Source organism: Xyrauchen texanus, chromosome 21, assembly GCF_025860055.1.
Source record: "Xyrauchen texanus isolate HMW12.3.18 chromosome 21, RBS_HiC_50CHRs, whole genome shotgun sequence".
Classification (NCBI taxonomy): Eukaryota; Metazoa; Chordata; class Actinopteri; order Cypriniformes; family Catostomidae; genus Xyrauchen; species Xyrauchen texanus.
The window spans coordinates 8298109-8311838 of NC_068296.1; the positions used below are offsets into that span (position 1 = coordinate 8298109).

General features: G+C 36.0%; 1 protein-coding gene across 1 annotated transcript in view; it reads left to right on the top strand.

Annotated features, from left to right (window-relative positions):
* The first annotated feature begins 1746 nt into the window (after nt 1-1746).
* LOC127661907 (neuroplastin-like) overlaps nt 1747-13730 on the top strand; it is a 43736-nt gene continuing 31752 nt past the window's right edge. Inside the window, exon 1 of the mRNA XM_052152865.1 lies at nt 1747-2113. Within this exon, the coding sequence (XP_052008825.1) occupies nt 2035-2113 (79 nt within the window). The 5' untranslated portion in view covers nt 1747-2034. The remainder of the gene's footprint in view (nt 2114-13730) is intronic.

Consider the following 13730-nt stretch of genomic DNA (forward strand, 5'->3'; position numbering starts at 1 on the left):
GGGTTTTGGCCGTCTGTCATGGAAAAATAAAATTCCATTTGCAAAATTTCCGGAATTTGAAAATGTTCTTGACGCTTTCATTCAGTTGAGCACTTGTTTATGTGCACTCTATTCAAGAAGACTAAACTGCTCTTTCTAGAAAGTCTGAATAATTTAGTGGATCGGTTCGTTTGGACGATTCAGCTCTCCTAAACCGTCCTCTCCCACTTACGTGAAGCATTGGGGTTCATTCAAATCGATTCATTTGAGTTTCATGCAAAATACTCTATGCATTATTTCACTTCTTATTTGTTGCTGAATATTTAGTTGCTGTTAACCAATGTTTTTGATTAATTGATTTACATTTATTTACATGGGTGTATCTGTTAATGCTGTTTAATACTGATAATTGTATATTTTTAATAAAGATAGTGCTTCAGTATTGTTAGGCCCTATTGTTAATAGCTTGCAGTGCAGTAACTTTTCTTAAAAGGTAGCTTCAACTAAAAATTGCTCAGGGAGAGAATAAGTAAATATGTTGAATTTATACATAATACAATTATTGATGATATTGTTTGAATTAGTTATATTCTGTTCATTTCCATGAACTATAGCTTATTTTCTGAATACAGTGCACAGTCCTTATCTACCTGCGACTAAGCTTCACTTATTGTATATGAAACAATTTAAAAAAAAATATTTATTTGTAAAGGGGGAGTACAAGAACATAATTTCAGCAAAAAAATAAAAAAAGATGCATTGTATATGGAGATAAAAGAACATGTAATTTGCATCTCAGGTCCCTATATAGGCTTATTTTCCAGAAGAAATAAATAAATAAAACTAAACAAAAGTAAAACAAGCATTTAAAAATTGAAGAGAAAGTATTTACTATAAATGTTCAAATGTATTGTATCAAATATTAACTATATAAGACCGAATTGTATGGCTTTAAAAATAACAACATGAATGGGTCACATTTTATAAGATTTATTTGTAGAACTTTTACATTTTGATACTTAAGTATTTTTAAAACCAGGTAATATTTTACTTTTACTTAAGGAATACATTTGTGTGGTATCTGTAATTTTACTTAAGTATGGGAATTGAGTACTATTTCCACTACTGGATCTAACATTCCTGGCATTGTCAGTCAGGGTGGGAAATCATTTAAGTCTTACACTCATCGAGCCATTGCAATAAGGTAGTGTGAGTTGGTTGTTTGTCATCTCCATTTCAATAATCAAATGCCATACTGTACCGTGGTGGGGTTTATTGAATCTATTCAAACTTAAATATTTTGGCCACTAGCCATCTGTCAGTTCATAGTATTTTTACAGCCATGGAGTGATTCTGAGGTTGAGTTAATTGAATAATGTTGATTTATTAAATAATTCAGTCAGATAAGAGAAAGAAAATGATTTAAGATTAGTAAAAGCAGTGGCAATAACAGTTGAGATATAGTTGTCCATAAAGGTACCTTAAAGATCAACCAAGTGGCATTAGAAAAGCATGGACAAAAATCTAAATAATTAATAAAGAGATAATAATAAGATGATAGGTGTGAGGAATTTAAAGCTCTGCTTGAATAGAGGGCTACAATGTGTTATAGTGAGTAACTATAGTGCTTCGTTTTAAACCTGTTTATTGTTAAAATATTTTGTGTTTTGTAATATGATAACCCGTTCTGCGTGGCCGCTGCGCAGAATTGACGTGCATGAGTCGCCCACGGCGGGAGCGCGCACTGACAGCTGATGATGCGCTTGAATGAGCCGTGGGGTGCGCGCACTGACAGCTGAAGGTTCTCCGCGATGACGGACACTCCGATGGCCCAGCAGCAGCATCATCATCGGCATCCGCAGCATCCGCAACCCTGAGCGCTTAGCAACAGCATCAGCACCCCCCATCCATCCTCCATGCTCCAGCAGAGACGCGCAGATCAAGCAGCGCCTGTCGGGTTTCTCTCTCTCCGTCCGCTGTCCTCCGCCATCCTGCGCGAGTGAAGCTGTTTCTCTCCAGCATCCGATCGCCGTGTCCCGTCTCTCATCTTCCAGGATGTTCTCCGTCACACGGATGCTGTCGATGGTCCTCATCCTGGGAAACGTAATGCTCCAATATGTGTCATCTCAAAACGGTAAGCAACTAGGGACTCTCGCGTCCGGGATCTATGTGTAATCTGCTTTAGGAACGCGCAGGTTAGAGGTCGATGCCATTTTTATGATTATACAGAGACAAAATGTTTATTTTCGTGGCATATAGTCGTGGAAATTCCATGCAATAAGCGTCTACATGTACAATCGAGTGATGTGGGATGTAGTTTAGCTATTTTATATTATAATAATAATTTATGTTGGATTTTTTTTAAATTTATTTTTTACATAAGGACATATTAAAATATGCATATCTTAGAAAGGCATGATTTTAAAGTGCAAGGGTGATTATAGGAGTGTTCTCTTGAGTAATGTGTTGTTTACACTCATCGCGGGATTTCACCCTTCAAACTGACATTCACATCCTTGGCACCAATGTTGAGATGAGATTTCACTATACTCAATTTATTTGAAAAATAATAATCATGTTAGTTATACTAGTAACATTCTAATGCCCTAATGTTGCTAGCTATTAATATTTAACATAATAGTGGGTCTTTTTACAGTGAATTAATATGCGTTAGGGCACAAAACAATAAAATAACAGCTACGTGTGCAGTTGCTTTTGCTGTAGTTGAGAGCTGGTTTAAAATTAAACAAAAATATAATTGCAAATGATTTGCAAGTGGTGAATAATGAGCACACTGCTTGTGTGTCCCTGAAGGCATGTCTCTGACTTTACATTCTGGAGTGTCACAGCTGTGACCAGGAGAGGGCAGATACATCACCTGCAGATAAACAAGGCCAGGGGTATTCCCTCAGTCACGTATGTCCAAAAGGCTGTTTTTGTGTACGCCATAACTTTGTTGTCAGCATCAGCCAAATGCATTTTTATTTTGGTGGCATATAACACTGGAAATCCCATGCAATAAGTGTCTGCATGCATAGAGTCGATTCATGTGGGAATTACTTTAATATAATAATATTTACTGCATAATACACTATCTAGGATCTCCCATCTGGGACTGTTCTGACCATTATAACTTAAACAAATATTCTGTTTTTAATAGTTAAGCTCAATCGACTAATCAGCATAATTTGTGGCATAATGTTGATTACCATAAAAATGTATTTTGGACTTCTTAAAAAAATAAGCAAAAATCAAAGTCACAGTGAGGAATTCCCAATGGATTTGAATGGGGCCAATTTTTGGAGGGTTTAAAGGCAGAAATGTGAAGCTTATAATTTTATAAAAGCACTTACATTAATTCTTCTGTTAAAAGTAATGTATTATTTGAGTTGTAAATTTGTAAAATTGGCTATAACTTTATACCGAAAAGGTTAGTAAGTGATTTATCACACTATAATCATGGCATAAACCACGTATATTATATTGTTTATGCCTTGTGAGTATTTTAAAGTTTCAGGATTGGCCCCATTCACTTCCATTATAAGTGCCTCAATATCACCCAGGTTTTGCTTTTTTTTTTTTTTAAAGAAAATGTTGGCCAAAGTAATTTTTTGTGGTAATCAATATTATGCCGCAAATGCTGTCGATTGAGCTTAACTTGTATTGAACCTGAAATATTCCTTTAGAATATTACAATATTTCCTGGTGTAAAAAAAACCCATAATTTTAGTCTTAGGGAGGCATTATTTTATAGTTTAAGGATGCTATTGGGAGTGTTTTCCTTATGTAAATATTCTCTTGAGTCATATGTGTGTGTCCTTGAAGGCTTGTCTCTGACTTTATATTCTAGAGTGTGACCGGCTAGGGCAGGCCCAGCTACGTTACCTGCAGATAAACAAGGCCGGCTAGGGGTATTCCCTATTTAACTACTGAAAAAAGAGAAATAAGTGAGAGTTATAAGTCACTTTTATGTCTAAAATGTTTTTGTGTACTGCATAACTTTACTGTGAGCATCAGTTAAATGTAAACTTCAAACTTAGCAGAAGGCCATTATGGCAGCATGTCTCACAGTTCAGAATGTTTAGTCAATTTACCTAAAATGCACTTCATATTGTTGTAATAAGTGTTTTTATTCAAAGAAATTATTTAATGAATCAATCTCAATAATTTGGTTACACCAATGAAAGTAATCTTTAAGGGTCAGGAGTTGTTAAAATACTTTCTCCTATCCATTTTTAAAATGCAGAGTCCAACTTAAAGTAAGCCATTTGGTAGTTTGACTTCCTGAAGAGTATCAACACTTAAAAAATTGCTCTTTTATAGCATAATATACTAGACTGACAAAGCAACATTGACACAAGCATGAGTGTGCAATCAGCCAGATCTGTTCGTTAGGGTGGGTGAAAATTCCACAAACAGACGTCTTATTCCGAGAGAATATAACTATGGTTCACATTATCATGCCTCAGGCAGGGAATGTGAAAATTGTGTCTTTTCATAGTTCAATCCATGGCATGAGTTTGGGATGGGACTGTTCTTGGCAGACAGGGGAGTGTTCTGGAAACCTGTTTGAACACAGTCATATTTGTGAAGTTCTGTTTTGTGCACCTTGTGGTGTAGAAATCAGGGCAAGTTTTCGATATCCATGGCCCCAAGCTGACTGGATGCCTACTGGATGTGCGTGGTGGTGAAAACCACTACTGGTAGTAATGACACAGTTTTAGGTAGCTTCAGGCTAAAAATTCACCTTTTTTTCCAGTGCTCGGTAAAGAAGAACCTTTTAATTTAGTTAAGTTTATAATGTTATAAACTTCCTGTGTGAAGGCATTAGTGCCAGATACAGACATTGGCTATGTTTGGAATAGCTTACTAACCCTCTATTCTTAATATTACTGCAATATATAGTATGTAGGCTATAATGTGAACAGTATACAACATTTCTGAATGCATGGAACGCTTGGATGACCTACTACATTTGCCAAAGTGTGCAGTATGCTACAGAACATACTGTGTGGAATAATGTATCCCTCAATGCAATGCACTTAACTTGATCTTCCATTTCTACTTGATAAATGAACCGGAAATAATATTAGCTAAAATGTTTAATATATCTTTTCCCATTATTTGATTGGATGGCCAAAAGTTAAGACATCTTTACAGAAAATTTTATTAAAAATGTGAAATAACCATTTTAATTTCTGATAACTTGCCGGCACACACATTGAACATAATGAGGTCATGCGACCACAATGCACTGCTTCCTTAAACGTTTAGCATGGAATAATGTCTACGGTTTCACTATTTCAAAATGTTTAGGCAGTATACATCACATTATTTAGTAAGTAGTAAGATAGTATTCCACACCAAACAAAACCATTCTTTCACATGTTCCTTGATGTAGTATGGTATGGAGTGTGTGTGTGTGTAAAGGTCTGCTTTGATTGTCCAGACATAAGGTCAGTGGCTCTTCTGGATAATCCAGCTATTGTTTGGTAAAGCCAAACTGTACACATTCCAGACTCGGTGTATGCACCATGGAGCACAACTGTCTGCTTTCTGGAATCTAAACTCCACTTTAATCCATAAACTTATTATAAAAAAAAGTTGGTCAGAATTTATCTAACTGAAAGCAATAATTCTGTTCATACAAGTACCTTAGTGAGAATAAGTTACCACTTTGGGTTAATTTGTAGAACTGTTTATGAAATACACTTTATTATATATTTGTAATGGACTCATGGTTGGTACCCATATACAATGACTTGTCGTACCCCTTCTAATCATAAATAAAACATATAAATAACATTAATATCACCTAAACCATTTCACAATATACAGTTGATGTCAGAAGTTTACATACATCTTAGCCAAATACATTTAAAGTCCGTTTTTCACAATTCCTGATATTTAATCGTAGAAAACATTCCCTGTCTTAGGTCAGTTAGGATCAATAATTTATCTTAAGAATGTGAAATGTCAGAATAATAGTAGAGAGAATAATTTATTTCAGTTTACATACACTTTGTTAGTATTTTGTAGCATTGCCTTTAAATTGTTTAACTTGGGTTTAACATTTTCGGTAGCCTTCCACAAGCTTCTCACAATAAGCTGCTGGAATGTTGGCCTATTCCTCCAGACAGAACAGGTGTAACAGAGTCAGGTTTGTAGGCCTTCTTGCTCGGACACACTTTTCAGTTCTGCCCACAAATGTTCAATCAGATTGAGGTCAGGGCATTGTGATGGCCACTCAAATACCTTAAGCCATTTTGCCCCAACTTTGTATGCTTGGGGTCAATGTCCATTTGGAAGACCCATTTGTGACCAAGCTTTAACTTCTTGGCTGATGTGAGACATTGCTTCTGTTATGTTCTCCCCAGTCTAGGGTAGAGGAGGAACAGTTTAAAATTAAGAAAACTAAATTATTTAATAGGGTTAATGTTTCTTAGCTAGCATTGCTGAGCCCGTTTTCCCGTCCCAGCACTATTGAACACACAATATATTAGATCAATAATACAGATTTATTTTGGGAACAGAAACTTAGGAATCATACAAGGAAGCAATAAATGGACTTCAGGAGGGGGCAATGCCAAAATAACAAACAAAAGACGTCTTCTTGTGTTATTTGACTCAATAATCTAAATACAAAACAAAGATGCAAATAAAAGACAATTATAAACCTAACTCCCTCTCTAACCATAAACAGGAGAAAAAGATATACAAAATAATTGGCACCCACCTCCCTACAGCTTCCTAAAATATCTAATTATACAAAGAAACAAGATTTTACAACACGCCCTGCACTCAGGGGTAACAGTGAATGTCCATCTGCAATCAGTGCAACTTGACCCACTTACAACAGCTTTACACAAAGCTACAATACCTCACACAGCATATAACACAGGGAGAAACTCTCTAGTGTCTGGGACAAGAGGAAAGGGACTCAGCAAGAGAGATGGTAGTAAATATCTCTCTGTCATAACTCCAAACTAGATAGCCTTTATAACGGAGCACACGGCCACAGGCGCCAATCAGAAGACTCAAGCACATTGATTTGCAACAGGTGCCACTACTTATCCTAGAGTAGTAGAACACAACACAGACAGACAAACATATATGCACCCAACATATCACAAAATATGTAACTTTCTGGAATGCAACACTTCAATATATCCACATCATTTTTCTTCCTCATAATGCTACCTATTATGTGAAGCGCACCAGTCCCTCCTGCAGCAAAGCTTGGGAGGATGTTCTTCGGCTTACAAGCCTCACCCGTTTTCCTCCAAACATAATGATGGACAATATGGCCAAGAAGTAACATTTTTGTCCCCATGTGCACTTGCAAACTGTAGTTTGGCTTTTTTATGGTGGTTTTGGAGCAGTGGCTTCTTCCTTGCTGAGCAGCCTTTCAGGTTATGTTGATATAGGACTCGTTTTTACTGTGGATATAGATACTCGTCTACCTGTTTTCTACAGCATCTTCACAATGTCCTTTGCTGTTGTTTTGATTTGTACTTTTCGCACTAAAATAATTGCATGACCAATTGTCTTGCCTAAAGTAATAAGTACTATTTATTTTTTAGACGTAATCTTTACTTGCTACTAAGTGCCTTAAACAAAACATATTTCAAGGTTTTTATGCCTTTCTTAATTATAAGTATGCCATTTCTTGGTTGATTTCCCAGAAAAATGTAAACACTGTGGGTCTATGGCACTATCAAAACATTGCTATGTTTGTTTAAGCATACCAACCAGCCTGATTCAGCAACATTGACTTGGGGAAGGACTGTCTAAACAATAGAAGATGAGGAAAGAGTTCTGGAAATCTGTTTGAAAAAATTACACACTTCACCTTTAATTTATGGATCTGTGACCTAATAGTTGTACTTAGTGTGCAGACAGTTAACCCAGTCTTGGTTCTGAGTGCACACTTACTGCAGTGGCTTCCTTAACATGCTGCGATACATTCAGCCCCTATTACAATGAAAGAATTAATCTGATTACAGAAATCATGATGTACATTTTGTGTGTGTGTGTGTGTGTGTGTGTGTGTGTGTGTGTGTGTGTGTGTGTGTAGCCTAGGTGAAGCCCTGAAGCAGTACTGACTTGAGGCAGTGTAGTGCACTCATAAGACCAACAACTGATATTTGCAGGACTGTAAATGGCTTTGCCTCATTCTGCTGCAAGCTTCTATTATTAGAACAGACACGCAAAGCACAGAACTGTGGCTTTGTAGTCTTTTTTTTGTGGAAGGGATTCTATTAACTCTTAATGGATAGGTTCGTAAGGTGGTTTTTGTTTATCATACACACAGTGTCGTGTGGTTTTCTATTACATTCCAAAACAGACCATAATCTCACTCTGAAGGAAATGGAGGATTGGTTGTGGTGTGTGACATGAATATGACTTTGGAGCATGTCTAATGTAGCCTCATGAACAATTCACAGTATAGCACAAAACTCAAGGCTCTCTACTGAGTATAAATAGCACATAGCACAGCCGTGTGATTGAACTCAAGTATATGTGTTTTGAAGGAATAGTTCACCCAAAAATGACAATTCTGTCACCATTAACTCACCATGAAGGTTCATTCCAAACCTGTATGACTTTCGTCTGTGGAACACAAAAGTGAGATGTTATGATTAAAACTTAAAAAAATAAAGTGTGAATATGCATATATGTGAAATAGATATGAGAGCTACAGTGGAGAAAAATGTCAATGAATAGTGATGTACATTTCAGTCTGTTCTTTACAGAAGGCTATTGCACGTCTTCAATAGACTTGGAATATAGTGCACTAGTTGTAATGGACTACACTTTTTATAATGCTTTTTCTTTTTTTTAGCTTGACAGCCCATGTGTGCTTTCATTGTATTGGAAAGAGCAGTGTAACATTTCTACTTTTGTGACAAAATATAGTTATGCGAGTTTGGAATGACACACGGGTGAGTACAGAATGTGATGACAACATTTTCACTGAGTAAAGTCAGAGCTTTATTGAGATGCAAGTATGTGAGAGGCTAATTCCAGTCTGCATTAATTGTATTTAAACAGACACATCAACAGAATATGTCATGTTGCATGAAATTGAGGAGGGCAGTAACTCAGTCTGCCAGTTAAGACTGAACGATAATTCATATAACACCTGTGTGAGCTGTTAAGAATTTCTATGGGGGCTACTGAATAAATGACTCATTCTTACCACCTGTGTTTGATACTCAACATGCAATTTGCAAGAGATGTTATAAGAAAGACTTGGTGCAGTCAAGAAAAAAGTCAACAAGATGAATAAATCATGTCTGTCGTAGATTATAAAAAATGAATGCTCAATCGTGAATAAAATCGTAGTGTAATCATACAGCAGGATAACTTGGGATTTTATAGCATGGTAGATAACAAGCAGGCAAGTCAAGCCTTTGTAATAGACAGTCAGACAGACATAGATAGATAGATAGATAGATAGAGAGATGGATATGCAAATTAGCAGCCACGCAATCAATATTCAACAGTATAGAACACACATGATTCATTCCACCTATACAACACTCACATTTGGATAAATGTTGCATTAGAGTGAATCTGATTTAATTATGGCTTATGTTATTGGTGGGCAGACAGGTCTGCTGCTGCGTGGTTTATTGTCCTCTAGGGAGCTGCAGATCCCATTGGAGGGGTGACAAACTCAAGTGATGCTTCACATGGCACAGATATAAATGATCGTGTTAACACTTACAAGCTGCCAAATGCCACTGTGAAACACCTTTTTTATTATTTGGCATGAGCTGCCGTTGATTAAAGCATTTATTACAGCCATTCATGTGAGAGTATTACAACTTGTGCTGGCTTTCGAAAAAATATTTTTCTGCAGCAGTGGTTTTGCTTCAAGACCCATATTTTACATTGGACATAAAGTGGAGACCAAAAACAGCACCACGCTATTGTACCAAAGACAATAAAATGTCCTTAAAATCAAACATAAAATGTATTAATATTGGTATGAACTACACAGGCCAAACAATATGCAAAATTAATTCCATAGGCATAATAGGAATGTTGACAATTTTGTAAATTAATAAACAACAGCAGAATTATGATTTAATAAAACATACAAATAGTGGGCAACCTATTATTAGTATGAGTATTAGCCATATTACCAAGTGACAAATGATTGCTACATTAATATGTGCCAAAATACAGTACAGTTTGATTTGACGCACAACCTTTGATGTCAACAACAATAGATGGAAAGGGTTTTCTCTCTTTTAAAATTGTTTCATTTATTAAGCAATCCCAACTATTTATATACTATAGTAAGTTGCAGTTTATTGTTTGCATTTAGCAGCCACTTTACAGTATGTTAGTGGTAGGTGTATCGTATTTTAGAGTTTATGGTTCGTCTTAAATGTTTGTTAGCAGTGTTGTGATGTTAGACAGCTCTTTGACCACTGAAAGTGACTGTAATTTAATAATCCTTAAATAAGATTGGATGATGTATCTCAGTTCTCCCACTCAGAATTACATCACGAGCACAAGTTGATTTCCCTGATAGGTGCTCAATGATAAGTCTCACTTGATAAGCACTGCTGGCGTAGAGACAGTGTTCCAGATGTTTCTGTTCCAGGAGAGCTAAGCAGAGAATCACGCTCCAGTAGACAAGGCGTGAAAGCCAGATCTGTTTGTTAGGTTGGGTGAAAACTCCACACACAGATGTCTTATTCTGAGAGAATATAATTATGGTTCACATTATCGTGCCTCAGGCAGGGAATTCAACTAAGTGAAAATTGTTTCTTTTCAAAGCTCACTCCACACACATACTGGCTTCCTTCAGAGTCTGTGTCTTAACAAATGCTCACCTGAATACTTTAGTCAATTAGAGAAACAACAGAGAATCACTGTGCAAGAATTTTGACATACTGTGAGAGGGCATAGTATATCGTATCATGTTTATATTTGTCCTTTTTATTGTAGCTAAAAAACAAGAGCAAATGGTATTGTAACACTTCATTTTAAAATCTATAATTTCTGCTATTATTGATGCAACATTTATTGTATTAAAACTGCCCAACACTGAATTACTGTGTGATTATTGGCAAGAGCTTAGAAAGGCTGAATTGCCTATAACACTTGCCTAAATTAATAACTAAGAGGAATTTGGCAACTAGTTTACATGAACCAATGTCTTATTGCTATTATAAAAAGGTTACTTCAAAGACCAAAAAAATTGACATTAACCTGTTGAGCAGAAACCATGAAATTGACATACCTGAACCTTAAATGGTTGTATTTACTGAACCCTTTGGAGTATGGACATAGTTGTAGTATCTTTTGAAAGAAGATGTATGTTGTTATTTTTTAAAGTTAGAGAAGCTGAAGTTTATATTAATGGAAATATTTTGTGCTGCTGAACATGTTTTTATAATCTAAAAAACAATAGAAGTATCAAGACATCCCAGAAGTACAATGTTCTCAAAGCCACTAGTATAAAGAAGTTATGTTTCAAATTTGAAGATGATCTAACAAAAAATGAGGTTCCTGCAAACTTTTTTCTTTGTAAAATCGCTGGAAGCCTACAGAGTAAAATTAAGGCTACGCCTTTAAATACGCAGAGTGACGTCACTACCGTGTGCGGGGGAATTGCGTATCAGCAGGTTAAAAAATAATTTTATCAAGCCAAACCATGAAGTGTCATTCTTTCACTTAAAGATATACACTCACTGACCACTTTATTAGGAACACCTGCAATGCATAAAAACATGCAGATACGGGTCAGGAGCTTTAGTTAAATGTTCACATAAACCATCAGACTGTGGAAAAAAATGTATCTCAGTGATTTCAACCATTGCATGATTGTTGATGCCAGATTAGTATTTCTGTACTGCTGATCTCCTGGGACTTTCATGCACAACAGTCTGTAGAGGTTACTCAGAATAGTGGCAAAATTTAAAAAAACATGTTGATGAGAGAGATCAATGGAGAATGGGCAGACTGGTTTGAGCTGACAGAAAGGCTATGGTAACTCAGATAACCACTCTGTACAATTGTAGTGAGCAGAATAGCATCCCAGTATGCACAACACACCGAACCTTGAGGCGGATGGTGTTCCTAATATAGTGCTCAGTGAGTGTAGTTTCTGACATGTAAACTAAGTTGGTCTGTATGAATGCTGTGCAGTTATAAACACAGTAGCTGGGGAACACGTGTTTCACGTCATAGCTGTAACTATATTGCGTATTATAGCATGACTGGAATGCTGAACATCATCTAGGACTGGGACAATCCACTTGTGTATAAGAACAGGCTTTTATTTGAAATGTATCCATGGAATCCTTCGAGCATCAGTTCATTTGTCAATTTTGAGTTAATTATATGTCAGACACCAGACACCTCAATCACCTTGGATAATCTGCCAAAATATTTCCTTTCTTGATTGTAAAATGTGAAATCACTATCCCAATATGATTTTATATAGACATGACTGCTAACAGATTATTGATATTTATGCTATTTTGGGTTGGTGAGTTTCAACACGGTCAAATATTCCCCTAATGTAGATCTGTATCACTGCTGAAAATGAGACACTGTGTGCAGATTGCAAAATGTTCTGGACTGGTAGAGTCCATCTTGAGCAGTTGGATATTTGGAGGCAAGCCTAGCCTAGCGTCACTGGCAACATTTATCATTTACTGAGGCTAAAATACTGTAGCTGAACTGCTGTTTAGAAACACTGAGCTTTGTTGTAAATGTGAGTTGATATTTTGGAATTGTACCCATAGGAAAGAAAAATCACAAACAAGGTCGCTTTAATATCTCTTACACAATGAGATCAAATGGAGATGTTTCTCCTGAGAAAAAGACCATGGTAATCTCACATTTACATAGTTTCATAAGAGATGTCAAAAATATCTCAAACTCTGCTAACATTTGTTGAGTCTGCATTTAAAAGTCAGAGATCTCAATGTGAACGCAAATATTTCTCTTCAAATGATCTGAGATGTGCTATTCATATTCATTTTATTGCCCTATACTCATACTGTATGTCTTCAATTGACTCAGTTGTGTCTATTTTTATTTCTTCTAAGAATTTAAAGCGTAACATCAGAGACAAATTACAGTAGATTGTCGTGCTGGGTTCAAGTTCACCTTAGTCGTAGTCTGAGTCAAGCCTGGGTCTTTAAACAAGTTCAAAAGTGGCCAAGTCGGACTCAAGTCTGAGTCCATAACAGTCCGAATCGAGTCCTAAGGAATCTGTTCATGAATCTGAATTCAAATAGTAACCGTAAACTCAACTTCAGTATTTTAAGCTTATTTTAACTTTCACAAATATGTATTCAATGATCAATGGAAATATGTAAATTCTTCACACTCTAACCCCTCCAATGTTCAAGCCAAATCTACACCCTTTTGTCAGGTACATATTTTAACACAAAATTCACAACATTGGAACCAAAAATTCAAAATACAATCCCCAAATCTCAACATTTAAATTGTATTCCATGTTTAATTCAAGTTAAGCTCAGTCAACAGCATTTGTGGCATAAAATTGATTATCACAAAATGTATTTCAACAAATGTATTTCCTTTAAAGAAAAAAGCAAAAATCGAGGTTACAGTGAGGCACTTATGATGGAAGTGCATGGGACCATTTTTGGAGTGTTTAAACAGTGAAATTTTAAGCTTATAATTTTATAAAAGCACTTGCATTAATTCTTCTGTTAAAACTCATGTATTATTTGAGCTGTAATTTTGTTGAA